General features: G+C 51.4%; 1 protein-coding gene across 3 annotated transcripts; it reads right to left on the reverse strand.

Moving 5' to 3' along the window:
- Positions 1–296: 296 nt before the first annotated feature.
- On the reverse strand, positions 297–25,838 carry SCAMP5 (secretory carrier membrane protein 5). Of its 3 annotated transcripts, none has more exons than XM_053928719.1 (7): positions 25,648–25,838; positions 8,663–8,703; positions 7,839–7,967; positions 4,796–4,952; positions 3,775–3,876; positions 3,219–3,336; positions 297–2,958 (listed from the first exon to the last, which is right to left on the reverse strand). In XM_053928719.1, exons 2-7 carry the CDS (start codon positions 8,667–8,669, stop codon positions 2,764–2,766), a joined length of 708 nt encoding a protein of 235 aa, XP_053784694.1. In that variant the 5' UTR covers positions 8,670–8,703; positions 25,648–25,838; the 3' UTR covers positions 297–2,763. The 3 variants fall into 3 exon arrangements, with proteins under 3 accessions (XP_053784694.1, XP_053784695.1, XP_024413255.2); XM_053928720.1 differs by lacking the exon at positions 25,648–25,838 and adding an exon at positions 15,452–15,465; XM_024557487.4 differs by lacking the exon at positions 25,648–25,838 and adding an exon at positions 15,378–15,450.
- Between the last annotated feature and the right edge of the window lie 1,407 nt (positions 25,839–27,245).

The following is a 27,245-nucleotide window of genomic DNA, read 5'->3' on the forward strand; positions in this document are numbered from 1 at the left end:
GGATGGCATCAGCAACAGGAAGGTATGGGGTGCACTTCACAGCCTTCCTTATTCTCTAGCGCGGCACCCTGGAACTCCCAGTGCTTGTGAAGGCTGCTCGGTCAGCTGCCAGTCCATCGCGGGAGCTGGGGCTACTCTCCCTAACCGGAAGGGGACCTCTGTGGCTATTTCGAGGCCTACGGATGGCTGCCTCAGAGAAAGAGCCACGCAGAGGTGACTTCTGGACTCCGGGAATGACGGGCTGCGCAGACCCACCCCACCCACACACCACAGGCACACGCGAAGACACATGAGACTGGAGGACGCGTAGGGCCAAATGTCCCCTTTTATTATTGTTCACTCAGTTACCACATACAGACACACTGGCTCAGGCAGGTCAACTGCCAGGTGGAGGACGGTCTGTGTCTCCCAGGAACAAGGAGCAGCAGCGGGCACCAGCAGAACACAAAAGCAGGTCACTGACTGGCTGCAGACCTGAGGATTCCCAGAACTGACCTGGGCTTTCTTGCCTCCATGCCACCCCCGAAACCACCCAGCAGAGATGAATCTGGGCCTAGCCCCCACTTCTTACATTGGTTCCTTCAACAGGAAAGTGCATAGTTGCCTGGAGATGCAGCACTCCAGGGCCTGGACACACTCAGCCACACACAAGTAGCAGGCCTTCCCTGGGGCAGCCAGAGCATGGCCAGGTCTAAGCCGGGACAAAGGAAAGGGAGGGAGGGAGAGAGGGAAATCAGCTGGAGGTGGTAGCCAGCAGATCATGGATTCTGGGCTGGCAGCTAGAGCACTGGCCTCCCAGAGCTACAGTGGAGACTGGAAGAAAGGGAAGCAGAAGTCTGGGCTGGGGGAGGGGCAGGGGAGGAAGAACCTAAACCTAGTGCACTGGGGGCTGTGACAAATGCTTTCCAGAGAGAGAGTGGTAGAGGAGACAGCCAGTCACAATCTGGCCCAAACCTGAGGGACCACTAGGAAGAGAACTTTCCAGAGGCCCTGGTTCCCCTTATACGAACATGAAGTACTGGGAGCTCAAAGCTCAGGATCGTTCCTGGGAGCCCAGGGGCTAGGGTCTAAGCTGGAACCAGCCCACACTGGCAGACAGGGTTTGGTTTTTCAGGACAACTGCCCAGGTAGAGGGGAGAGTGGAAAACAAGCAGCTATTCCATGAGTGAGAATCCACTCCCCTCCGGGCCTCAGAGAGCCAGGTCTTTCCCAGTAACATTTGCATAATGCTGGAAACAGAATAAATAGCCTTACAGGCCTGAAATCACTGTCGTGGAAGAGAGAGGGGTTCTGGCACGGTGAGGAAGGGCCAAGAACCAAGGCCAGTAGGCAAAAGGGAGCAAGTTATGTTGATGTGGGGGTGGGGGGCGGGGGGCCAGAGAGCCTCCCTTCCCACTGCTACTAACCTGAAATCCCATTCCAGCCATTACTCCTGCAGATAAGATTGGGCCTGTGCTTCTTCCTGGTTCCTGAGTTCAAGTGCCCAGAGCTGCCCTGTGACCAAAGGCAAGCTGGCGTGGAGGAGTCACGCACCTCTCTCACTGGACCCGGCCTGCCCTCTCCTCTGATCTTCCCTCCGGGCCCAGCCCTTTGACCAGATCCACACAGAAGAGCTACTGCTGCCGGGAATCCAATGGTCAGTCACCCAGAGACACCTAGTTCGTCCCAGCAGGCTCGAGCCAGCCAGACTTCACCCAGAAGCCAATAACTATATACACATCCTCTGTTCCAGCTGCACATTTGCCTGGGTACCTCCCAATTCTTCAGGGAAAGGCAGGGTAGGGTGGGAGCATCAGGCCACAGCAGCTGGGGATTTGGGGAGAGGCACAGGCCAAGGGGCTGGAGAGGGCTCTGAGAAGAGGAGGGGGAGCAGGGCAGGGCCAACAGGAGCCTGCCTCTGCAGGCCAAGCTCTGGGAATCAGGGAGATGGCCCTGCACTGCTGTTTCCTGGAAGTCAGGTGCATGGCGGGGCTCTGCATCTGTGCGCCCTCTCACATCATGGATAAGACTCAGCTCCCCTATCAGCTTCCTTGGTCTGAGAACGGGCTCAGTCTTAGGAGCAGATACAATTGGGACATTTAGCCTTGGGGAAGACAAAGAAAAGCCACATGGGAAGGGAGAAACCCTGGGCACGAGGCCACAGGGAATGTGCCAGTAGGAGGAGGTTGCAGAGGAAGCGACCCAGATCAGAAGGAGCAAGGGAAGACCCCTTGCCCGTCCCCACCCTCCAACCCACCACCACCGCCACCCCTGCCACCTCAAGTGCTAGAGTGCTAGAAGGTGTTGCTTCCCAATCAGACCAAAAGTGGAAGCAGTTTCAGCTCATAACCCTGGGGAGGGAGCCAGGCTCTCTCTGCTACGCCCCTGCCCAGGATGGGTCCCTGGGCCACGGTCAGTCAGAGGGAGTGGCCTGGTAGAGGGGGGAGGCTGGGTTAGTTCTAAACGTACATCTAGCACCAGGACAAGAGAGACCTCCACTGCACACTGCTTCACAGGGCACACGGACACAGCCACCACATGGGGACCCATGTGCAGCCCACAGCTCGCAGGATGCTCAGAGCACGACCCAAAGGGGCCAGGGATATATATATATATCTATATAATCATATAGATATAGATATCGATGTCTGGTACAAACAGGAGAGGAGACAAGGGCAAGGAGGAAAAGGAGGGGGAACCCTGCTTGGTCACCACAATAAAGGACGGGGCTCGAGCCCCTGTCCCGCCAGCCCTCAGCCCTGCCTTTCGGTAGGCTCGGCGGGCTCACATCTCGTTGGAGTATGTGTAGTTGGGGGTGGCGGAGTATTGAGTCTGCGGCTGGTTCATGGCACCCTGGGCCGCCCCCATGGCTGCGTTCTGGGCTGCTTGCTGCACGTGAGGGTTCTTCCACGCCCCCGTGGTCCACTCCTCCTGAGCTTTGCTGAAACTCCCTCCACTGCCCCGGTAGAACTTATGAACCTGTAGGAGGAGGAGCACAAGGAAGGGTTAATCAAAGGCAGGCCACCCAGGAAAGCCATGGGAGCCAGAGACAGCTCGCTGTAACAGCCAGTCCTCCCTCCCACCCACGCTGTGTGCAGCAGGAGTGAAGTCCACCAAGACATTCATTCCACAGTGAGTCCCCGGAAGACCTCTGGGTCCTCCTATCATTTAGAAGAGAGGCTGTTACAGATCAGTGCCCGTTCCAAGGCCACCCGCTCACCTGTGAGCTAACCACATACCATGCTGAGGGCGATGAAAGAAAAGACGGCCACAACTGTGAACATGACAGTGGGGATGAGCATCACCACCGCGGAGCCAACGTTCGTCCCAAAGAAGGAGATGGTGGCAATCCAGCCGCTGCAGGAAGACGCCAGTTGTGGGGCTACCCAGCGTGGCGAAGGCCACCCAGGTGTAACTCCACCCAACCCGGGTAAGGGGCCATCTGGTTGTCACACGGAGGGGCCCCATCACTGGATACAAAGGGACCATCTCACTGAGACCCACAGGGCCTGCTGGTGGTTCAGGAAGAACCTCCCCGTCCATGGCTCAGGAGGTGAGCTTCTCGGACACAAGGCTTCCTCTGCTCAGGTTCTCCCATGAGGCTTGGCACCCTCAGCCCCTAGAAACCACCGCAAGCTTCTCCTTCTCCTCTGATGCTGCGGCTGTGTCCACAAGCCTGAGCCCTTCACCCTTCCCCATAGGCTAGGCAGTTCAGCACACGGGGGCAGACAAAGTCATACCCAAGGTGCCACCCGTGCCAGCCCTGGGTCAGTCCCAGATACCTCAGTCTCTTACCAGACGCCCCAGCCTGGGATTCCCACGGCTTGGATGATGCTGATGACCAGCTGGGCCATGAAGGTGAAGAAGAAGGCCATGAAGCTGAAGGAGCTGTCAGTCCTGCAACAGAGGATACGGCTCCCATCACCCAGGCAGAGGGCCCAGGGCTCACTGCCTTCAAGGCCCCCAGACCCTTCCAAGTTCAAGTGAGCACACAACGGACAGAGGCCAAAATGGGACCGTGTTTACTCGTGGATCACTGCAGGATTCCATATGTTTGGTCTGTGCGACATTACATGGGGAGGCGTCTCTTCATGAACGGACCGCCCACCGGCACAGGGATGGCTGGCCCCACTGGCACAAAAATAGATGGGTCCGTTGTGGCAGAAATAAACAACGCCACTGTCAAGGGGAAGGACAACTCCATTGGCACCCAGATAGCTAGCTCCACGGGTACGTGGACGATGGTCCCATAAGCTTAGAGACAGAAAGTCCCATTGGCACTAGAAGGGACACCCTATTGGCACCAGGACAGCTGGCCCCACGGACGCATGGATGGGTGATGGGCGGGAGGCCCTTTGGCACAGAGCTGGTGACCTCGTGAGCACATAAATGGTGCCGGCGGCATATGGATGGCATATGGGTGCTAGGCATGAAATCAGCCAGCACCATGGGCACAGGATGGGCATCTCCACCAAGGTGAGTGGCCCCATTGTCAAAACTTAACATGCAGCTGCCTGGGAAAGCACAACTAAAACAGGCCTGGTCTCTACGCTATGTTGCCCACGCCCCTAGGCAGAGTGGGGAAGGAAGGAGCTAAAAGGAAGGCTCTGACACCCAGCCCTCCCTAGAGCCCCCAGGAAGCCCAAATCCTACTTGGCAGTCTGAGCTGAGGGTGAAGGAAGGAAATTAAGTTTGGGAGACAGGAAAAAAAATAATAATAGAAATGAAAAGGTGAGAAAATATGCAGAGAAGACAGAGGGTAGAGGAGCAAAGAAAGAGGCAGGGTTAGGAGCCAGGGTCAGCACCAACCACTTACTTGAAGGCCTTGTAAATGGGCCGAAACCAGCAGACGTAGGAGCAGGGTGTGAAGAGGATGAGCCAGAGAAAGGCGAGGCCAAAGTTGGTGGCTCCCCCGCCTCCGATCAGCCACGCGAGACAGCCCACCAGGTTCACGGCCAGCGTGACGCTGTTCACTGCAACCCAGGAGCACACGCACACACAGAGACGGACACCAGGCATGAACACAACCACCAGGCCCAGGCAGAGACAACATGAGCACGCAGACACGGACACGCACACCCGCAACTCAACACAAAACAGCCGAACACACGCAAACAGTGTAAGCAGAGAGATGCAGACATGCACGCGCACCACACACGCAAACCACATTTATACACATTCACACCCATAACCCACATCGGTGAGGATATCCACACACACAGAGTACAGACTGTAAGAAAGGAAGCTGGGAGCTCAGACCAGCCCCCGCCCCACACCCGCTCCTGGGGATCTAAGACCCCCAGAGAACAATGAGCCTCCAGAGCAGAAATCCAGAGCCTCACACCCACAAGCCCTGCTGAAGGGCTCCGAAGCCTGGGGGGGAGCAGAAAGCTCTTCTCCTTCTAAGAATAGCCTCAGCCTCCGGCCCCGCCAGAGCCACAGTAATCACTAAGGCCAAGGCACGGGGCACCCACCTTACATCTTCTCTCAAACGGTAGGGGCCCAAAAAGGGGAAAGTAAGAGGCCTCGAGGAAACATCTTCTCAAGCCCCTGTACCATCTGCCCTGCACTTTAATGGGGCAGGCAGTGGTGGCTGGGATCTCAGTGTTTAATCCATTTCTTAGACAACTATCATGCCACCTCCTCCGAGAAGCCTTCCTTCGCTACTGCAGCCTATTCACCTCCCATCCCTCTGACCCCCTGCAGACCTAGGCTGCCCTCATGGTTCCTCAAATACAAATCCCAGCTCATCAACCAGACTAGAAGCTCCCCAAGGACAAGACCCAGGCTCCCCCTCGTCTGTGCCCACATATGAACCTCAGAATCCCAGCATCGGGGGCCTCAGACTCCTTCCTCATCTGATGCTGGCACTAACACACACCCAGGTCTTCTGACACAGGGTGTTCCCTTCCTCAAACATTAGGCTGAGTCCCTTTAAGGCTCCACAAAGACCTGAATAAACAAAGGCAGGTGGGCTCAATCTTAGCTTCAAACTCCAGGCATCTATGGGACTAGCGTCTGAATAGAACCTGTAAGCATCTCAAGGGTTTGATACATTTCTTTGGGAGAAAAGCATCTGGCAGGTACCTAGAGAGGACTTAGGAAGACATCTGTAGCCCTTAAATCCAGCTCCTGACTGAGACATGCTCAGGGGCAGAGCCCCAGAGCCCAGGGTCAGGCGGGATGCTCCCCACGCCTGCCCGGACAGCACTGTTGCCTGTGCGGGCTTACTCACCTCAGGCCCTCTTCTTGTGCCCTCTTCCTGTGCCTTTCATCTGCATTTCCTCCATTCCTGTTTACCGCCCCCAAATTTCCTGGAACTTTGGTGTTCTCGCTGGTTTTATTTGCTTTTGCATAAACCAGACATCAACCTGTTTTTACATTGGTTTAACCTCTTTTCCCAGTCCCAGCGCTCTCCAGCTCAGCTTACCTGGTTGCCTCTCCTGCAACTATTCCACTGCCTCTTTGGAGCTGACACCCGGTGACTTGGCCACTCTCTAGCCATCAGCTTTTCTCTGTGCCCACTTCTCTCTTTTTATCCAGCTTAGATTCTGCCCTGTCTTCTACCCACACTCACCCTGGAGGAGCGCAGCTCCCATCTGGACCCGAGCTGAGTGTTACTAGGGAGAAAGGGGCGCCCCCAACCCCAGAGCGCTGGTAGGACCTCTCAGAGGGATGCTGTGCATGGCCCAGAAATCTTAGAGGTCATGCTCTTTGAACAGTGTCCCTATCCTCTGTCCACAAACATGCTCTCATTCTAATTCCAGTCTCCTCAAAGCTCCCACCCCCATGTCTATTTCCTATTTTGATGGGGAAAAAATGGAAGCCTTCAGAGACAGCCTACTCATTCTCTTCCCAACACCTACAGACCTGGCCACACCTGCCCTGTCCCTTCCTTCTCTAATGTTACATGGGGGGAGATGGCCCCATGGCTGCCCAAAGGCCAAGCCTGGACTTGAAATTGAATCTGCCTGTCCGCATACTCTTCCTACCATTCCATGAAGGAACTGCTGCAAAGATAGCGTTCTTCGCCACCTTCCTGGCACAATTAACCATCTCCCCAGGTAAGCTGCTAAGAGCAGACCTACTCAAGGCAACATTACACGGGGCAGACCCCGACTAACCACACTCTGTGGGTGTCTGGCATTCCTCGGGGATGGTACCCAGAACAGCATGGTCAGACTCCTCTCCTTGCCTGTACCTAAGAGGTACCTATGACCAGTCTGGGCACAGCCAAGTCCCACCCCCTAAGATGATACCTTCCCCACCAACCTGCCATAAACCATCAGAAACTGGGGCCTTTAAATGCACGACCTCGAAGTCTTAGAACATTAGAACTCCGGAGTCTCAGAGGCACTGACCACGACAGAGCCCCACGTGGGGCCGCAATCGCTGAGCCAACCCCCTCTTCCTACCGCTTGGGAAATGGAGTGACCAGCTGCCTGGCTCACGTCTCTCCCAACTGCCAGCTGAGTGCTCTTTTCTTTGAGCATCGTTCCAGACAAAACGGGAACAATGAGGCTTGGAGGGAAGGATCCCTGTCTGAATTCAGAATCTGGGGTTCCCTAGAAAACCACTCCGGTGGGAAAGGAAAGGGGGAGCAAGAGACAGAGACCCTCATCAGATGGTCTGCCAATGGGCTACGTGTGTTGGAGGAAGGAGGGGCCTAGATGGGGGGACTGAGGGAAACTGAGGCCCGGCTGAGAAGCTGGCCCACGAGAGGGGCTCTTAGGGAGTTGGGCAGGGAAAGATTTACTGTCCCGTGCAAATGCTGCAAATGGGGCTGAAGGACAGGCAGCCTGCAGGCGCCCCACCCCAGTGCCCCGCTCCCCCACCCCGCCCCCATCCATAGCACTCACACATCCAGAGGTAGTAGAGGCGCTTGGTCATGCTGAGATGCTGGGGAGGGATGTCTGCTTCAAAGTCTTGGTAGAAACATGGCTTCAGTGGGATGAATTTGGGCAGTGGTGGGAAGTTGTTCACTTTCTCTGTGGGTGAGGCGCAGCGCACGGCATCACCGTGAATGCTCCCCTTCCCAAAAATCCAGCACCATCATTCTTTATCTGGCCCAGGCTGCCCGTCGGGCCTTGTGATCATAGGCCACTCTGCTGTCCCTACCCAACCAGCCCTGCTTCCTCTGTGAGCTTCCCAAGGTGACCAAAAGCCCTAAAGCCGTGTCCCTGTCTCTCAGAAGAAACCAGTGAGTGCTCTCCATCAGCGGTGCAGCACCCGCCCCAGCCGGGAGCCAGTTCCAGGAGAAGGAGCGGGAAAGGTTAGTCTGGAGATGAGAGTTCCAGCCTCGACTCCAATATTCTGCTCTCGGGCAAGCTGCCGCCCCTCTCCAGACCTCAGTTTATCCAGTGGGATGAAAGCTGAGCTAGATGGTCCCTAAAAGTCCCTCCGGCTCTGGCGTCCTGAACCTGAGCCTTCAGAGACCACCCAACTCAGAAACCAGAAGGAAAAGGTCTCAGAGTATTAGACAGCAATATGACAGAGGGGACAGGGACTGTGCCACCCATGCCACCCATCAGTCCAATGACCAGTAGGACCAGGGCATCAGGATGCTCGATCCCTGGTCCCCAGGGTCAGAGGTCTGAGAGAGGGCTAGACAGTGCCTAGGAAGGGGTCCACCCACACTGTGCTCACTTGCATGTCTTGCCCACATGGCCCGCCCTCTCCTTACCTGCCATGATGGTGCCAGCGGCCCAGCCTTTTTGTCCTGAACTGGAATGAAGAAAAGCCAGAGAAGGATGAGGATCATGGCCCATCCCAACCAGGCCCCTCTCTCAGCCCCAGCCAGGCTGGACACTCCCTGGGGCAGGACCCTGCTCCCCTATCACAGAGGGGTGAGCCCAGTGAAGACCTCTCCCACCTCACGAGATGCTGAGATGCCGTTCCACCAGCCGCCTCCTTCTGGGCATTCTTACCCTGGGCCTCGTGGCACCAAGGCTAAGCACAGAAAGCCCCAGGGTAGGAAAGAAAGCTCAAAGGGGACCCCATGCGGGGAAAGGCAAGTGACAGAGAGGGCTCGAGGGGACCAGAGACCTCTGAAAGAGAAAGTCCTATTCCTCGACCCTGAGTAAGGCAGAACCCAGGCCTGGGTCCCAGGCGAGGCTCCCCTGCCTCCTGCCTTTGCCTTCAGGCATGTGTTCGCTTCGGGGGTTTATAATCTGCCAGGCACTGGGGAAACAGCATGAATAGGAACGATGTGGTGGTCCCTGCCCCCGGCATGAAAACAAAAGGGAAGGGTGGCCAGTACGAAAACACCAGCAGCATGCATCACGGTGATCTAACCTGGTCTGGGAAGCAGAGGGGCGCTACAGAGCACACAGGAGTTGCCCAGCGCAGGGCAGCCTTCTGGGGAGAGGAGGAAGCTCGCAGAGACCCTGAAGGAAACTCACACTTTTAGATAAAGGAAAGAAAGCCAGAGACCCTGAAGGAAACTCACACTTTTAGATAAAGGAAAGAAAGCCAAAGCGGTGGAGGGGAGGTGGACAGGGAATGATGCCTGAGGCCCTTAGCAGCAAGTTTGACGGGGGCCCTGAGGTGGATTTGGGGAGTTGGGGAGGGAGCCGTCAAGAAGACTCGGTGCCAGCTTAAACCCTAAGAGGGGTGGGGCCTGTTAACAGGGAGCCCCATCACGGGAGGCGCCCGGGAGAAAAGACAGGGTTCTGGGGAAGACAGCAAGTAGCTATGTCACTGGCTTGCCAGGTCTCAGGCGCTGCAAGACCCCCAGACAGGGCTGCTTGGGGAGCATGGGGGTTATTCTGGTCTTGGCTCAGCACCGGGTCTGTGCTGAGACGTACACTGAGCTAAGGCCAAGGAAGTGGATGAGCACTCAGCTCACTACAACAGTGGCTTTGGTGGAGCTATGCACCGCACACAGTCAAAACCAGAAAGCGGCCATGGCCAAGTGCTAAGGCAGCGCGCCATTTACAGGTTGGGTAGAGCGTTCTGAAAGGCTGAAAAGCAGACAGAGCAAGTCTATGGTGTTAGAGGCGTTGGCCTGGTGACAATTCATCAAACACACAGGCACGGTCTGTGCACTTTTCTAGTTGTACTTCACTGAAAAGTTCGCTTCACAGAAAAAGAAAAACGAATCCTCCTAGAGTTCCAGTCAAATCTCTCTGGATCCAGTTAAAAGTCTGGGCAATTACAATCTTGGTGGACTTTTCATGAAGAAGTCAAATACAGACATAGAAACCCAAAATATCTACCACAAAGGGAAAAAGACAAGCATGCTCGGGGCCCACATGACACGACACCCTTACACGGCCGCATTACGGAGTGTTGTTTGTAAGACCAAAGGCAGAGACAACCTACGTGTCATCGATGGGGGCTGATTAAAGACACGGGACAGCCCTACAACAGACCCCTCTGCAGCTACTTTTAAAAACACTGCTGTGCAAAGATCTCCACAATTACTAGTCACTGAAGATGCAACGTGCAGAATAGTCTGTGTAATATGCGACCGTTTGTGTGTGTGTTTTTTTTTAAGGAGGGGAAAGGAAAATAATCTATTTTCCTCTTGACTCAACAATCCTACTGCTGTTTATTCCCCCGCAAATAAAAACAGATGCAGGGTGCTCAGCGGGACGCTATCAGCGAGATGTCGGAAGTTACGCGGATGCAACCGCCTGAGTGCAGCGGGGCACGCCCCTCAGTGCAGCACAGCGCAGAGGCAGAGCAGGGGGCGGGTCTCTGTGTCTGCTGTGCAGTGGCTTCCGGGACACGCTGTCCAGTGGAAAAAACCAAGTACAGACAAGCACAGTGTGCCACCTTCTATGTAAGACATAAGGAGAAGTAAGAATACGCATACTCGTTTGCTTATTTTTGCAAAAGAAACACAGGAAGAATAAACCAGAAACGAATGACATAGAACCTTACATGGAGGAAGGGCTAGGATGAGTCGTGTGACTTCTCTGGGTAAAGATTTGTACGTACTTTTGTACATATAATGTCTTACATATCAAAAACTTACACCAGACACCAAAGGAAGCCCTTGAGTTGAAATAAACAAAAACAAGTGACGCTGGGCACAACCGCAGGAAAAAGACGTAGCCAAGTAAGTCACTTCTCCCAGTACTCCGTGTTCTCTCTGACACACGCACCTCAAGGACAACAACAACTGGGAAAGTGCCCTGTACACCAGCAGGTTCACTGTTACTGTTGTTTCTAAGGGGGCGATCCTGAAACTTGTTCATGGGCAGTGCAGGAGAAAGCACGCTAGTGAACGTGTGTTCTGGGAGCCTGAGCTATCCCTGTGGAGAGTACGAAGACAGAACACGGAATGAGGGAAGGGAAAACGAGTCCTGAGATGTTGGACTTGACCTGGAGGGATCGGTACGATCGCATGACTCAAAATACAGGGAGTGGCAGAAGGGAACGCCTGCTCGAGTGCGGTTGGTAGGGTAATAATATCGGTGTAATGACTTATAGTTTTAATTAGAACACTTCACCTAAAATGTCATATGGTGTGCTTGCGTCTGATATTGTTATGTTACAGAATTACGTGCCTATGATTTTGTAATTAAAAAAGGGGCGTTATTTGTGCCAGACCCTGTGTACACATGTGGCTGGTCCCAAGCCAAGACAAACACAAGCTTAATCCTGACACGGGCGTCCAACCCGCCACCCGCAGCCACACGCCGCCCAGGACGGCTGTGAACGCAGCCCAGCGTAAAATCGCAAGTTTACTTAAAGCATTGTGAGATTCTTTTGCGATTATGTGTTACAATGTATTTAACGTGTGTCCCCAGACAACTCTTCTTCTTCCGGTGTGGCCCAGAGATGCCAAAAGGTTGGACACCCCCAGTCAGAACATCTTGCAGTGACAGAAACAAGAAGGTACATAATGAATGGGGGCACGTCAAAAGGACATCGGTTTGAATGGGGCTACCACCAGCCAAATTTGGGACAGTTACGAGTATCAAAGTAATAACAACAACAATAACATACTGAATTTTAAAAAATAATTCATAAGTCCAAAGTGACATTCACTTTTAAAAAGAGAAGGAGGCCCTGGCCGGTGTGGCTCTGTTGGTTGGATGCTGCCCTGCAAACCGAAAGGTCGCGGGCTCACTTTCCAGTGGGCACACGCCTGGGTTTCAGGTTCAGTGCCCAGTTGGGGCACAGGCAACTGATCGACGTTTCTCTCCCTCTCATTCTCTCTCCCTTTCCCTCTCTCCAGAGCCAATAAAGAAGAAAAGAAAAAAAATTAAAGAGAAAAGGAGGAAGAAAGAAAGCTCTTTGCAGAAGAATGCTACCTATAAATGTAAAAGGAGTAACGGAATTAGAGGAATCTCCCCATCTTGCAATCACTAAGGAAATAGCTGATTCCGGCAAGGATCCTCAACAGATGCTAAACCTTCCACTGGGCAAGACTGTTGGGAGGAAAAGAGTCACAGAGCCTCGAAGTACTAGCCCAAAGATTACTTAGTAACAAAAGGAAACGGGCCTTTATACTGTGAAGGAAGCTAGCCAATGCCACCTTAACCAGATGATCACACTCAACCTTACTAACAATGGGACAGATGGACATTACGGCCTCCCAACGTGGTGCAGGGAGACGGGCACAGCATCACCTGGACACAGGTGTTCTGGACCCAAAATGTTTCACCTGAATCTAATCACGAGGAACAATCAGACAAATCCCAAATCGTGGAGCATTCTAAAACCTACACTGACGTGGACTGTTAAAAAAATACCCACATCCCAAAAGACCCCCCCCCCAAAAAAAAGTAAAGAGATAAGGGATTGTCTAAAATACTGGAAACTAAAGATACATCGTAACAGAAACCAATGTGTAAACCTTGATTGGGGGAGCGCTATAAAAGCCGTCACTGGAGTAACAGGAAACTTGACCGCAGACTCTAAACTAGACAATAATATCGTGCCAGTGTTACATTTCTCGGGTGCAACAATGACATCGAGGTTAGGTAGGAGAATGTCCTTGTTCTGAGGAAGTATGTGCTCAAGTGTTTAGGGGTAATGTATTATGAGGTCACTTCAAACATAAAATGGGAAATTCTGAAGAGATAGATACAGACGGAATGAAAGCAAATGGGGTATATGTTAGCAACTGGGGAATCTGGGTGAAGCTATAGAGTAGAAAGTGTCCCTTTTACTTCAACTTTAGTGTGAAAGTTTTCAAAATAAAAAGTGGAAAAATATGAATAGTCATGGGTGGGTTATAACACACTGAATAAAAAGAATACACAAGTGGGAGTTCCGGCCAAGATGCAGGCGTAGGTAGAAATGCGTCGCTTCCTCACCCAACCAAAAGGATAACAACCAATCTAAAAACAATAAACAACCAGAAGTGCCAGAAAATCAGCCTGCACAGAACTCCAACAACCAAGGAGTTAAAAAAACATGCACCCAGCCTGGTAGGTGGGCAGCCGAGTGGAAAGGATATGCAGGGCGAGGCAGCGAACCACGAAGGTGAGGCTGGGTGAGGTGGGGCTGGCGGAACAGGAAACTAAAGACTCAGAGCTAGCTGTAAACTACTGTGGGGGTTGCCACGGCGGGAGAAACTCCCCGTCTCACACGACAAAGTTGGCTAGAGTGGAGCAAGCATGCCACATGGTTCCCCTCTCCTCCCTCCCCGACAGACAGCACCACAACACAGCAAAGAGTGTTGCCCTGCCCAGGTGCATACCTAAGGCCCTGCCCTTTACAACATAACAGGTGTGCCAAGACAAAGAGATATGGCCCAAATGAAGGAACAGATCAAAACTCCAGAAAAAGAGCTAAGTGACAAGGAGACAGCCAGCCTATCTGATGCAGAGCTCAAAACACTGGTTATCGGGATGTTCTCAGAACTAATTGAGCTCGGTCGCAAAATGAAGGAACAAATGAAGGCTACACAAAGTGAAATAAAGCAAAATGTACAGGGAACCAACAGTGACGGGAAGGAAACCAGGGCTCAAATCAACGATTTGGAACAAAAGGAAGAAATAAATATTCAACCAGAACAGGATGAAGAAACAAGAATTCAAAAAAATGAGGAGAGACTAAGGAAACTCTGGGACAGCTTTAAACATTCCAACATGGGAATTATAGGGGTGCCAGAAGGAGAAGAACAAAAGCAAGAAGTTGAAAACTTATTTGAAGAAATAATGAAGGAAAACTTCCCCAGCCTGGTGAAAGAAATAGACTTCCAAGAAGTCCAGGAAGCCCAGAGAGTCCCAAAGAAGCTGGACCCAAGGAGGAACACACCAGGGCACATCATCATTACATTACCCAAGATTAAACAGAAGGAGAGAATCTTACAAGCAGCAAGAGAAAAGGAGAGTTACCTACCAAGGAGTTCCCATGAGACCGTCAGCTGATTTCTCAAAAGAGACCTTGCAGGCAAGAAGGGGCTGGAAAGAAGGATTCCAAGTCATGAAAGGCAAGGACCTACATCCAAGATGACTCTATCCAGCAAAGCTATTATTTACAATGGAAGGGCAGATAAAGTGCTTCCCAGATAAGGTCAAGGTAAAGGAGTTCCTCATCACCAAGCCCTTATTATATGAAATGTTAAAGGGACTTATCTAAGAAATAGAAGAAGATCAAAACTATGAACAGTGAAATGACAACAAACTCACAACTATCAACAACTGAACTTAAAAAAACAAAAACAAAAACTAAGCAAACAACTAGAACAGGAACAGAATCAGAGAAATGGAGATCACACAGAGGGAGTTCAGTGCGGAGGAGGAGAATGAGGAGGGAAAGGTACAGGGAAGAAGAAGCATAATTGGTAGGTAGAAAATAGACGGGGAGAGGTCAAAAATGGTGCAGGAAACAGAAGTCAAAGTACAACCCACGGACAGGAACTAAGTGGGGTGGATGCTGGAGGGTTCGGGGGTGCAGGGCAGAGGGGGAGAAAAGGGGGAAAAATGGGAAGACTGTAATAGCATAATCAATAAAATACACTTAAAAAAGAAAAGAACACAGAAGTCTAGGATGACTTACAAAAGAAAGGGAGAGGAGAAAGAAAACACTCTGATAATAGAATCACAGAATTTTTAAAAATCACCATTTGCAACCCTTGTGTAAGAACTCATACAAATAAGGGTGACGGATGGCTGCTAACAGGGGGGTCACACAGTTTGAGTGCTGCCCCTCAGATTACTTATTAGTCACAACAGAGAAGGAGCACTTCAGAAATGAGAAGACCTGGCCAACCAAATGATCGAGCTCAGCATTTCTGATAACGGGGCCGAAGGGCGTCACGCACCCCCGATTGTGATACACACAATCTGAATGCCATGAGTGATCCTATAGTGAATCCTGGATTTTCCAATCACAGCTCTAAAGGACACTTTTGGACAAGTAGAGAAACTCGAACATAGATGGCAGAGTCGGTATCACTGTTCAATGTGAAATTTCTTAGGCATTGTAGTTACCCGGGAGAATCTCCTTGTTCTTAAGAGATAAATGCTGAAGTTTTCAAAGGTACAATGTCTTATCCACAACTTACTTTCAACTGGTTCTGCAAAAAAAAAAAAAAAGAAAAAAGGTAGATAAAGTAAATGTCACAAAATATTAAAAATTGATGTAGCTAGGTGATATACCTTAGAACGAGTGTTCATTGCACTGTTCTTTAAACCTTTCTGTAGCTTTGAAATTTTTCAAAGTAAAACCTTAGGGGAAAATACACACACAGTGAGGCAAAAGTAGGTTTACAGTTGTGTTCATGCAAAACAGTTTATTCTTGTATTATTATTTACTAATTATTGTATTGTTGTCCATACAAACTACTGCAAACCTACTTTTGCCCCACCCTGTCTACTTCGTATTTGATAATATGGACACAAACAATCTCTAGTAGGAGAGTGAGAAAAAAATAATTGCGGTTCCCTGGGGGGCAGAGAAAACGGAATTGTTACTACGTATCTTTATGCCGTCTACCCCAAGGCAACATGGGTGTTAAGATAGATCGTTAATTTTATTTTCCAAAAGAAAACAAAAATACTGCCAACTTGGAATTATAAGATCCCCCAAATTTTAAGACATAGACACTAAAATGCTTTCAGAAATATCCAAATGTTCATCTTAGAACTGATAAAATTTAGGACATCTTTTCAAATGATGAATCATGTAAATGTATTATCTGTTCAAAACATTGACGATGATACCCAAGCTCCAAGAAGATCTCCAAGACGGTAGCCTAGGTAAACACACTCTCCTCCTCACACACCCGCAGCAAAATCGCAACTACGCTATAGATCGACCATCACTCAGAACCAGCAGAAACCAAGTGGAATGCAGGTCTCGCAACCATGGAATTAAAGAAAAAAGCCCATCCATCCAGACAGGTAGGAGGGGCAGAGATGGGGAGACACAAAGTGAGCTGGTCCCACACAAACTTAAGGCAGATAAAAATCGAGAGGGGTATCTCAGGAGACAGGAGTCCCAACTCCACTCCAGGCCTCCCAACCCAGGGTTCCAGTGCCAGGAAGGTAAGTCCCCACGGCTTCTGGCTGTAAAAGCCAATGGAGGTTGAGTCGGGGGAAGAAACTGCTGGACTCCCTGGCGGTTTCTCCTCTTTAAGGGCCTGTGCAGAGACTTACTCAGACTCACTCCCTCTGAGCTCCAGCACTGGGGCAGCAGCTTTAAAGGCACCAGTGGTATACAGGGAGGAACTCAATGTCTGGCACCAGGGTGAGAACTGAGGAACAGTTTTTCCTGAGACAGAAGTACTGGCAGAGGCCATTGCTCCTCTTCTGAGCCCTCCCCTGACAGAGCCACAGAGTGTGGTGGGCATTATATCTGAGACCCCATCAACCTGGCTCACACTATTTGCCTTGCCCTGGTGATTCCCTGAGACTATGCGCAACCCAAATTAGGGGCTCACCCAAGCGGTTAACAGGGGCTTTTCTATACAAATGGCTTCTCTTGGCTCATGCTTCTGATCCTCCTAAATCCTCTCAAGCAAGCAGCAGCTGGCCTCAGCAAGGCCTGTAAAGTAAGCCCTGCTCTGTGGAGTGGCTCCTGCTGATCCTCCACAGAGGGTGGAGGCTGGGGGTCACAGCCAGTCCTTGCAGCTGACCGGCCTGAGTAAATCCCTCCCATTGATCTGAAAACAACAATCAAGGCTCAACTACAAGAAGAGGGAGTACTCAGCCCACATGAAGGGCACACCTTAAATATCCAGCTTGGGTGATAGGGGAGGCTGTGCCACTGGACCCCACCGGACTCCTAGTACATTAGGCCATGCTATCAAGACAGGGAGTCACAGCAGCTCTGCACCTAATACACAGACACAAACACTGGGGCACTGTCAAAATGAGGACACAAAGAAACATGGCTCACATGAAAGAGCAGATCAAAACTCCAGAACAAGAGCTAAACAAAATGGAGATGAGCAATCTGTCAGATGCAGAGTTCAAACCCTGGTTATAAGGATGCTCAAGGAACTTAGTGAGGACCTCAACAGTATAAAAAAGACCCAGTCAGAAATGAAGGACACACTAATTGAAATAAAGAACAATTTACAGAGAATCAACAGAGTGGATGAAGCCGAGAATCAAATCAGTGATTTGGAACACAAAGAAGCAAAAACAACCAACCAGAACAAGAAGAAAACAGAATCCAAAGAAATGAGGATAATATAAGGAGCCCATAGAACAACATCATGCATACCAACATTTATTGGCATGACAGAAGGAGAAGAGAAAGAACAAGAAATGGGAAATCTATTTGAAAAAATAATGAAAGAAAATTTTCCTAATTTGGTGAAGGAAATAGACATACAGGTTCAGGAAGCCCAGAGAGTCCCAAACAAATGGATGCAAAGAGGCCCCCTCCAAGAGACATCATAATCAAAATGCCAAAGGCTAAAGATAAAGACAAAATCTTAAAAGCAACAAGAAAAAATCAGGTAGTTATCTAAAGGGATTTCCCATAAGACTGTCCGATTTCTCAAAAGAAACTTTGCAGGCTAGAAAGAATTGACAAGAAGTATTCAAAGTAATAAAAGCAATAACCTACAACCAAGATTACTCTATCCAGCGAAGCCATCATTTAGAATTGAAGGGCAGATAAAGAGCTCCCCAGACAAGAAAGAGGTAAAGGAATTAATCACCACCAAACCAGTATTGTATGAAATATTAAAGGAACTTATTTAAGAAAAAGATCAAAACTATGAACAATAAAATGATAATAAATACGTATCTATCAACAATTACATGTAAAAAACAAACTAAGCCAACAAGCAGAACAGAAACAAATCAGTGATATGGAGAACAGTTTGGTGGCTGCCAGATGGGGGGTGGGGGGTTGGGGGAATGGGTGAGAAGGTGAAGGGATTAAGAAGCACAAATTAGTAGTTACAGAACAGTCGTGGGGATGTAAAGCACAGCAGAGGAAACGGAGAAGCCAAAGACCATGGACATGAGCAAATGTGTGCATATTGCTCGAGGGAGTGGGGGCTGCCGGGTGGAGGGGACAGAGAGGGAAACATTGGGACAACTGTAATAGCATAATCAAGAAAATATAACTTAAGAATAAATACATGGGGAAAAAGTCGGCAGAAGAAGATGAGCTGGAGAAAAACCAGAAGAGCGTGAACCCTCCACAGTGAGGCGTAGACGGTGAACAAATGCGACAGCATGAAAAGGGCTGGGCTGAAAGTGTTCGTTCTGCTCAGTAACGTCACGTCACCTGTAGCCCCAGCAAAAACGGCTTTGGGGGCGTGGGGCCGGGAGTAGCAGCCAAATTAGGTCTACAGTCGAACAGGTAGGCAGGTGTAGACAGGTCTTTGAATAAGGCTGCTTATGCCCAGAAAGAGAATAGAGAGAGAGGGCACGACCTACACGGGAGATGGGGTCCAGGAAGGGCTACAGCTGAGGATGGTTCGTTTAAGACGGAAATAAGCTAGAGATGTAAAGGGTCCAGGGGAAAGGTGCAGTTACAACAGACAAAGGTGAACGCTGAAAAGAGGAGAAGCGTGAGGTCCAACGAAAGGAGGCGAGACGAGCCTCCACCCTAACAAGCAGGAAGGAGAACATGACACAAGCGGATGCAGGTAGGTTCAAGGCCTTGGAAAGGACAGGGAGAGTCCCATGCATCTGCTTTGATCTTCTCGCTAATGTCAGAGGCGGTCTGGAGTTGAGAGAGAGGGAGTCAGAGGAAAGGACCCAGCTAAGTTAATGAGAAATTACAACACAGCCTGAGAAGCGCTCTGGGGGAGCAAGTGCGAAAAACTGGGAGAACACAGAGGAGAACCTCCCGGGTCCGTCCTGGAAGAAGTAGGGATGGCTTCGTAAGGGTGGATCCTGAAAGGTAAGTAAGAGTTGGCCCAGGAAGAAGAGAATCGAGAGGGCGGAGTGGAGACCAGGAGAGCAACAGCGCGGTATATCCGAGGAAGAGAAAGAGGTAGAGCAAAGATGAAACACAAAAGTGGAAGGCAGGACAGGAAGGCAAAAATAGGGCTGATAAATGGCAGGGGTGGGGTCACCCTGGCCTGGAAGGCCATGGGCAGATTTGAACATTATTCCCAAATTTCTGCCAGCCACTAGAGGACTCTATTCTTCTTTTAAAAAATAAAGCCTTGCCCCAGCTGGTGGGGCTCGTTGGCTGGGTGTCAGATCACAGAGCTAAGGGTCATCAGTCCAATTCCTGGTCAGGGCACATGCCTGGATTGCGGGCCAGGTCCCTGGCTAGGGGCATGCGAGAGGCAACCAATGGATGCTTCTCCTCCACATCAATGTTTCCTTCCCTGTCTGTGGGTTCGGTTCCCGAATGGGGCACCTACAGAAGGCAGCTCATCAATGTTGCTCTCTCATATCAACGTTTCTCTCTCTCTCCCTCTCTCTCCCTGTCTTCTTCTCTCTCCAAAATTCAATAAACATGTCCTCAGGTGAGGATTCAATATATACATATTTTTAATGGTGTGTCTAGAAAGTATCCATGTACACAATATGAAAAATAGAGACATTTATTGAAGAAGACACAAGAAACACTGTACACAGGACAATAATGTCTCAGTCCCCTTCAAAGTAGGCACCTTGGGACCTCACCCAGTTCTCCCGGCATCTCTTCCACTGTTCAAAACACTCTGCAAAATCCTTTGTTGGAATCACCAACAGTTGCCCCATTGTATTTTCCTGAATCTCGTTGATGGCCTGAAATCTCTTCCCTTTCAAAGGTGATTTTAGTTTTGGGAAAAGCCAGTAGTGTTTGGAGTCCCCACATCAGCTTCTATTTCTCACTGTCAGTCGCCAATCTTCATTGATTGCAGCCCCTACACGTTCTACATTCTCAGGTGTTCTGCTTGTTGCCGGCTTTCCAGAATGTGGGTCACTTTCAACAGACTCTCAAATGATTCATATTTGAAGCATTTCTGCTGCACTCATTGCATCGTCCCCAAAGCCTTCTGAATCATCCGAATAGTTTCCACAGAGGAATGTTCAAGCTTAACACAAAATCCGATGCAGATTCATTGCTCTACTCAGTCATTTTGAATGTGACAACCACACAGTACACGTGCTCACTCGACGGCCGGCATCTTCCGCCCCTACTGACCAGTACAGTTAAGTCATCACTGTTCACACACACACATTCCAGTTCACTCTCCTTGGCTGCCAGGTTACATTGATGTCACACAAACCATTCCTGTTATTTAACTTTTTCTGGACAGACTTCATATATGATATGAAGGAGGACCAAAAGAAAAAAAAAGGAATTATCTTCTGGAGGGCAGGCCCCTTGTAGTACAGGATTCCCCCACTAGGGGAGTGTTCTAGGAACCCATCTATATCAGTGTACCAGCTGGCGTTGTTGTGAGAGGCTGGGTTCAGCTACAGTGAATTTTTTTTGAACACTCAACATGTTTGCCCATTTCATGATGGGTGATTTACGAGCACACCTGCACACACCATGCTGAGTGTTCAGCAGTTTTTAATAAAAAAACTGCATGACCGCCATGCCCCACCCTTCCTATTTCTCTGATCTCATCCCGAGTGACTTTTTTCTGTGTCCCTGGATGATAAAAAGTCCTCAAAGGGAAATATTTTGTCAATGTGGAAGAGGTGAAAGCACTAAAAGTCATCAAAACTGATGAGTTCAAAAACTGGTTTGAGCCTTGGCTGGTGTGGCTCAGTGAATTGGGCACCAGCCTGCAAACCAAAAGGTCCCTGGTTCAAGCCCCAGTTGGGGCACACGCCTGGGTTGCGGGCCAGGTCCCCCGTCGGTTGCAAGAGGCAACAGATTGATGTTTCTCTCTCACATCAATATTTCCCTCCCTTTCTTTCTCCCTCCCTTACCCACTCTCTGAAAAAAATTTTTAACTGTTTTGAGCAATGGAAAAAACATCTCGACAGGTGTATTGCATCAATTGGAGAGCACTTTGAAGGTAACTGAAGTTTAAACATGTAAGAATAAATACACAATTTTTATAAATAAATTCAATTTGGGGGGTCTCCCTTCGTGTGTGTGTGTCTGTATGTTAAAAAAAAAAGTGCATAACATAAAAACTAAAAATTCTTTCAAAATCCACCTTCTCAGAGTCCAACTCTTCAACAGTTTGACCTCCAGGTTTTTGGTTTTTGTTTTTAATGTATATATGACAAAAATAAGACCATTTTAGACATGCTGTTTTACAGCCTACTTCTTGCCCCTCAACAATATCTCATGAAAATTTTTCATGTCAATGAACACAGCTTCATTATATTGCAGTCTCTTTAATGACTGTTCGACTGGGTCAGCGATGCCCGTGGTCACGGAGCAGGCGGATGTGAGAGGGCTGACTTGGCAAGTAGGAGGTCACAGCTTCAGGGAGCAATGAGTAGAGACCAGGCAGCCGAGGAATGAGGAACATGAGGGAGACGAAGAGGGAAGCAACAAGCCTAGCAGACTAGCCTTTCAAAACCTTGGCTGAAACTTTCATGCACACACACCGAGTATCGGTGACGATGCTGAAGCAAGGGGTCCATCTTTTGATAGTTAGACGATCAGCTCCTTGTTTTCTTTCCTTTTATCTTTATTTTCTAAGACTTCTACAATGGTCATATATCGTTTTCATAATAAGACAAAGCCACTGGTTTAAAACAGCAGCAACTAGTAGAGAACTTAGGGTTAGAAAGGTTTTTTCAGAGAGGTTTTCCAGTCTGGGTCTGCATGGAAGCAGACCCAGGCTGCCCTGGAATGTGATGACCCCCAGAAGCTTTCTGGATGCTGAGCATAGCATCCAAAACTGGATCTTCCCCTGCTGGGCTGGGACCCACAGGCAAAGTGGCAGGGTAGCTGGGGGCATGGGCCAGAGGATGGTTAAAATCCTGGACCCTGAGGTCCGGAAAAGACACAGAAGGTGAATGCCATGGTGTAAAGAAGATAAAGGTGTCAGGGAATGAGGTCTCTGTAGGGTCCCAAAGCAGTAAAGTAAAAGCTGGACTGTGGTCAGAGCATGCTGGAGTTCCAGATTTCAGAGGCAGCCACGCGCCCGTGATGGGCCAGACTCAGGTGTGCCCAGTCGAAGGGGCAGCTGAAGGAGGCACCGCCTCCTGTGAGACAGTGGGATGTGAAGTGGGAGGCTGCTGCCCAGCACTGAAGTCCTCCAAAGAGACAATGAAGAGAGGCAGGGAGAGGGTGGGTAATAACTGGATTGTAGGAGCCTCACAGGAGGCGACTCTAACTCTGGCTCCGGTCCCCGGTACCAGGCTGTCTTCCAAAGGTTACCATGGTTACAGAGAAGTCAGTGCGGTGAAGTACGAATGACTCAGAGTGGGAGAAGCCAGAGCACAGGGCAAGACCTTTCCATTGGCTTATGAGGGTTAGCCCAGAGGAGATTAGGCTTGGGAGGACCGCAGGAGACTACGGTCACCCGAACGAGCCTGTGTGTGTGAAGGAGATGCAGGAAAAGGGGGAGAATTGACTGGCCTCTGCAAACCAAATTTCTTGACTGCAAAATGGGAAAAGTAGCAATTTGCTCCTCAGTTGAGTCTTTCCTAAAATGTTGGCAGCGTAGGCTGGCAGGTGCTACATATCCCTCCAAAGACGTAGAAGAAAGGACCACCCTAGGTATCAATAAGATAGCAAATACTACCTGAATTTTGTTTTGAAAACCCAGATTAGAGCCCTGGCTGGATGGCTAAATTGGTTAGAGGATCGTGCTGATACGCCTAGGTTGCGTGTTCCATCCCCAGTCAGGACACGTGCAAGAAGCAACCACTGAATGCATCAATAAGTGGAACAACAAATCAATGTCTGTCTGTCTCTCTCTCTCTCCACCCCGCTTCCTCTCTCTCTAAGAAAGTCAATTAAAAAAAAACCCAGGTTATAATTTATTCCATCTCTCACTGTGAAGCTGGGAGGGCAGAAGCTGCCACAGTGGAGAGAGTGAGGCCCGTGGCAGAGAGAGGACACTTGAGCCTGGCTTCGGATTAGGCCAGAGACCCAGGGCTGGTACCAGGGCTGCCTGCTCATCAGCCCTCCCTTCTCCCCAGCACGAGCCCTCCATCCTTCACACAGAAATGGTCGTTTCCTCCCTGCCCGCCTACCGAAGATGGAAGTTTACCCCTCTTGCTTGACCTCTGGGCCCCTTACCCACCCCGACCCTGAAGTTCCAGAACCACGACTCACACTCATAAAGTAGCTCTCCTCTGGCATTGCCATCACTGCCCTACGGTGACTCCTCTTCAGCAGCCCCTCCGAATCCTGTGCCTGGCATCGGAGGTCTTGTGTCGAGCCTCCTGTCCCACTACCCTTTGCTCCTCTACCACAGGCTGACCTGCTTCGCACAGCACCCGGCTCCGTGCACGAGATCATGCCTAGCCACCCCTGTGCTCCCAGGGCCCCTACACCAGAGCCCCTCAGCTCCTTTAAGTACTACTGTTTGCTCACACCCCACCTCTCCTGGGAAACCTTTCCAGACATCCCTGCTGTACATCCCGCTGCTTAAATTCTAAACCGGTTATTGGGCACCAAGCCGTCGCTCATTCTCACCTGATCTCTCCCTCAGTCTCTCACAGAGGGACCCAACACAGGGCAGGACACAGACCACTCTCAGTCTCTGTTCTTGTGTAAGATGTGGATACCCTCCCACAGGGAGGGAGGGGAGCAACCGATGCCCTTCCCCAATCAGGCCAAGCCCACAGCCTCTGTCAACCCTGCTGCCCCACAGCCCCAGGAAACCTTCAGAGACTCCAGGCTGTCGGCAGAGAAGGAAGTGCAGCCCCTAGCGGAAATGCTGTGGGGAGGGAGACAGAGAGAATCAGGAGAAAAGGAAAAGAAAGAGGAAGAAGAACTGGGAGGGATGCTATAAACTAAAACACGCAGCTTCCTCAAGGGAGGTCAGGACTTAACCCTATTATTTTGCCCTTAGACAAAGGTGCAGGCAGAGGTGCCCAGAGAGAGGAATGAACTTGTTCAGAGGAGGCCCGCCAGCCAGGGAAAGGATTCCATGGGTCCGCTAGCCCAAGAAGACCCTCTTTCTGTGGCCCATTCACTAGACGCACTCCTCGCTCAGCTCTGGGGACTTAGCCTTCAGGCTCACCAAACCCAGATCAAATCTCGGCTAGCAAGCCGTGTGTAGCCCCAACAGAATCATTTCCACCAGCGATGCCCCTGCAAGAGCCATCCCCCCCTTCCAGAGAGCCCTGCCCCTCGGAGGCAGAACCGGTAAGGCATTGGCTGCAAAATCTCCAGACTCCCCCACCCCATGGGCTCACGTGGCAGGTCGGGAAAAGCTGTGCTTAATTCCCACCTCTGTGTCTTCCTTCGCCCATACCATTACCCAGGAAGGCCTCCTCTTGCCTCTCCTCCCATCCAGATTTCACCTCCTCCGGGAAGTTTCCTATTGCCTGGCTCTTGCCTCCCTTCCTCCCTGTGCTCCTCCTGTCCGCAGGAAAGTCCGCCTTGCTCTCCCCTAACTCTCCATCCCGCAGCTGGGGCGTTAGGGTCGAAACCACCTCAGATGAATTCTCAGTCTCTGCTTGGTCCTCCCCACCCCCAGACCTGGAGCTCCCGGAGGCAGGGGTAGGGGCAGGTTCCCAAACGCCTCACCCTCATCCCCGTGACGGACTCCTGCGGACTCCTTCGGGTGTTATGCGGCACACCCAACAAGCCACTCGAGCCGGGCAGACCCCAGGCTCAAGCCAATGAATGCACCCATCCCAGAAGCCCTGAGGTGGCTCAGGCCAGCCTTCCAAAGGTCGGTCGCCCAGGGAGGCGGAGAGGAGGGGAGGGCAGGTAACAAACCTGGGCCCACCTGCAGGCGCCTCTTGTGGGGAAGGACCCAAAGGAGGCCACAGTTATCCCATCTCCAGTCTCCCCCATCCCGGATCGCGTGTGCCATCCCGAGGAGGAGGAGGAGGGAGGCCGGTTTCCAGGGAACTCCAGGTGGGGAGTGGGGGTGGGGGGAATGAAGGGCCCAAGGCCCAGGCTCCAGAATCCAGAAGCCTGACGTCACCCAATACAAGGGTTCCCTCTGAGGGAGCTGGGGCTGGGGATGGTGGGGTTTGGAGGACCTGGGGTCACCCGGGACACTCTCCCCCAGCTCTAAACAAGGAAGGTGACCTCGACTCTCCATCTCTCCAGCATCTTGGATGCTTGGCCTGCCCCTTGCATACAAAGGTGAAGCGTAGGGTACAAGCCTAGAGAGGGAGTGACCACCTCTCGCCCTGCACCCAGCTCCCCTGCAGAGCCCTCCTCTGGGCCTTCATGCCCGAGCTCACCCCGCAGCTGTGTCTCCGCCGCCGGAAGGCCGAGGCGCTGCCCCGCGCTGCGCTGCGCTGCACCGGCGATGCGGCGCCGAGCCCGCCGAGAGCCGCTCGGGGGCTGGGAGTGGGGAGCGCGCGCGCCTCCAGCCAGCTCCGCGCGCGCTCCCCACGCGCTGCCCCGCCGCCCCAGCCTTCAGGAGCTCTCGCGAGACCCCCGTGCCGCCTCCAAGGCCGCGCTCCCAGCTCTCGCGAGAGAGAAGGCAGGAGCCCCTGCGCCTTACAGGAGCTATCCGAGGTCCTAAGTCCAGTCTCCGGCCCGGCCCGGTGGCCGGCGGCGCCGCAGAGACCGGAGCGGGGCGGGGACGTGGAGGAAGAGACCCGGGAATGGGAGCCTGGCGCCAGCAGCCGGAACCTCAGCCTCCAGACCTGAAAACTAAGGAAAAGAACCTCCTCCTATGCAGGTCCCAGCGGCCTCTGGGGTTTACCAGAGAGGAGGAGAGAGAAAGAGTTTTGTGAGCGTGAGAGCATGGCGACTGATGAAGGTCCTTCACATCCACAGGTCCAAAGCGACAGCAGTGGATGGAAGGCGGAACTCAGAGAGGACAGACACACAGACAAACACGAACACCCAGACCCGCGGGAACATAGACACAGACAGGCAGGGGAGGAGAGCCGCGAACATAGGGGCATTGGTAACATGGGTAGACGGAGGCACAGAAACAGAGAGAGTATCAAGATTTGGAGAGAACACAGGCACAGAAAGAGAGAGGAAAGAGAACATGAGCAGGTGAGGGAAAGATAAGAAACAGGGACAGGCCGGCTACACAACGGCTAGAACGAGAGAGGCTGAGAGAGAGAGAGACTGAAGGAGACTGTGGCATGCAGAAATGAACACCTGAAAAGATTAGAGACCAGGATAAACGTTAAAAAGAAAAAAACAACCCAGAACCAATGGTGGTTGAGAGATGGGGCTGGGAGTGAAAGACAGGCTTGCATTGTGAGTGGTGTTTACAGTGCAGACCTCCTGTGGGACCTCTCCAGCCAGGACCACCCTCTGTCCTGCCAGCCAATGGCCCCTGCCGCCCACAGTGCCCTCTGCCCACACCAGCCCAGGCCTGGAAGGGGCCTCAGTGAGTGGGACACAGTGCAAGGGTTCTTTGCCCAGAATAAAAGCCCATTGTCTTACTCCCGCCTGCTGGGAGTTGGGCCTCACTCCCATAGCTGTACTGGAAAGGGAGTTGCAGTAGGAGAAAAAAAAAAGCAGATAAGAACTAGTGAGGGAGAGACAAGGGCGGGAGCCTCAGGGCCCGTGGAAGTTTGGGCAGGAAGCATGAGCTAGCCGCCCAACCAATCAGGGGGAAGACTCCTGGTCTATGGGCAGGACGACAGGGTTCTGCTGTTGTCCTGTCCCTGGTTCACCCGTGTGGCCACTGCTCTCCGTCGTCCGAGCGATAACACGAGCTCTGGCCTACTTACAGGGCTGTGAGGAGGAGCCCATGGCTTGATGACTGGGCACCTGAGGAGGGTGTCAAGTGTGGCCCCTACAGGAGAGATTTGGGGAGTCCAAGTGAGCCTCAGGAAAGAAAAGTTCACGTGAGCCTTCGGGATAGGAGT

This window comes from Desmodus rotundus, chromosome 7 (genome assembly GCF_022682495.2).
Source record: "Desmodus rotundus isolate HL8 chromosome 7, HLdesRot8A.1, whole genome shotgun sequence".
Lineage (NCBI taxonomy): Eukaryota > Metazoa > Chordata > Mammalia > Chiroptera > Phyllostomidae > Desmodus > Desmodus rotundus.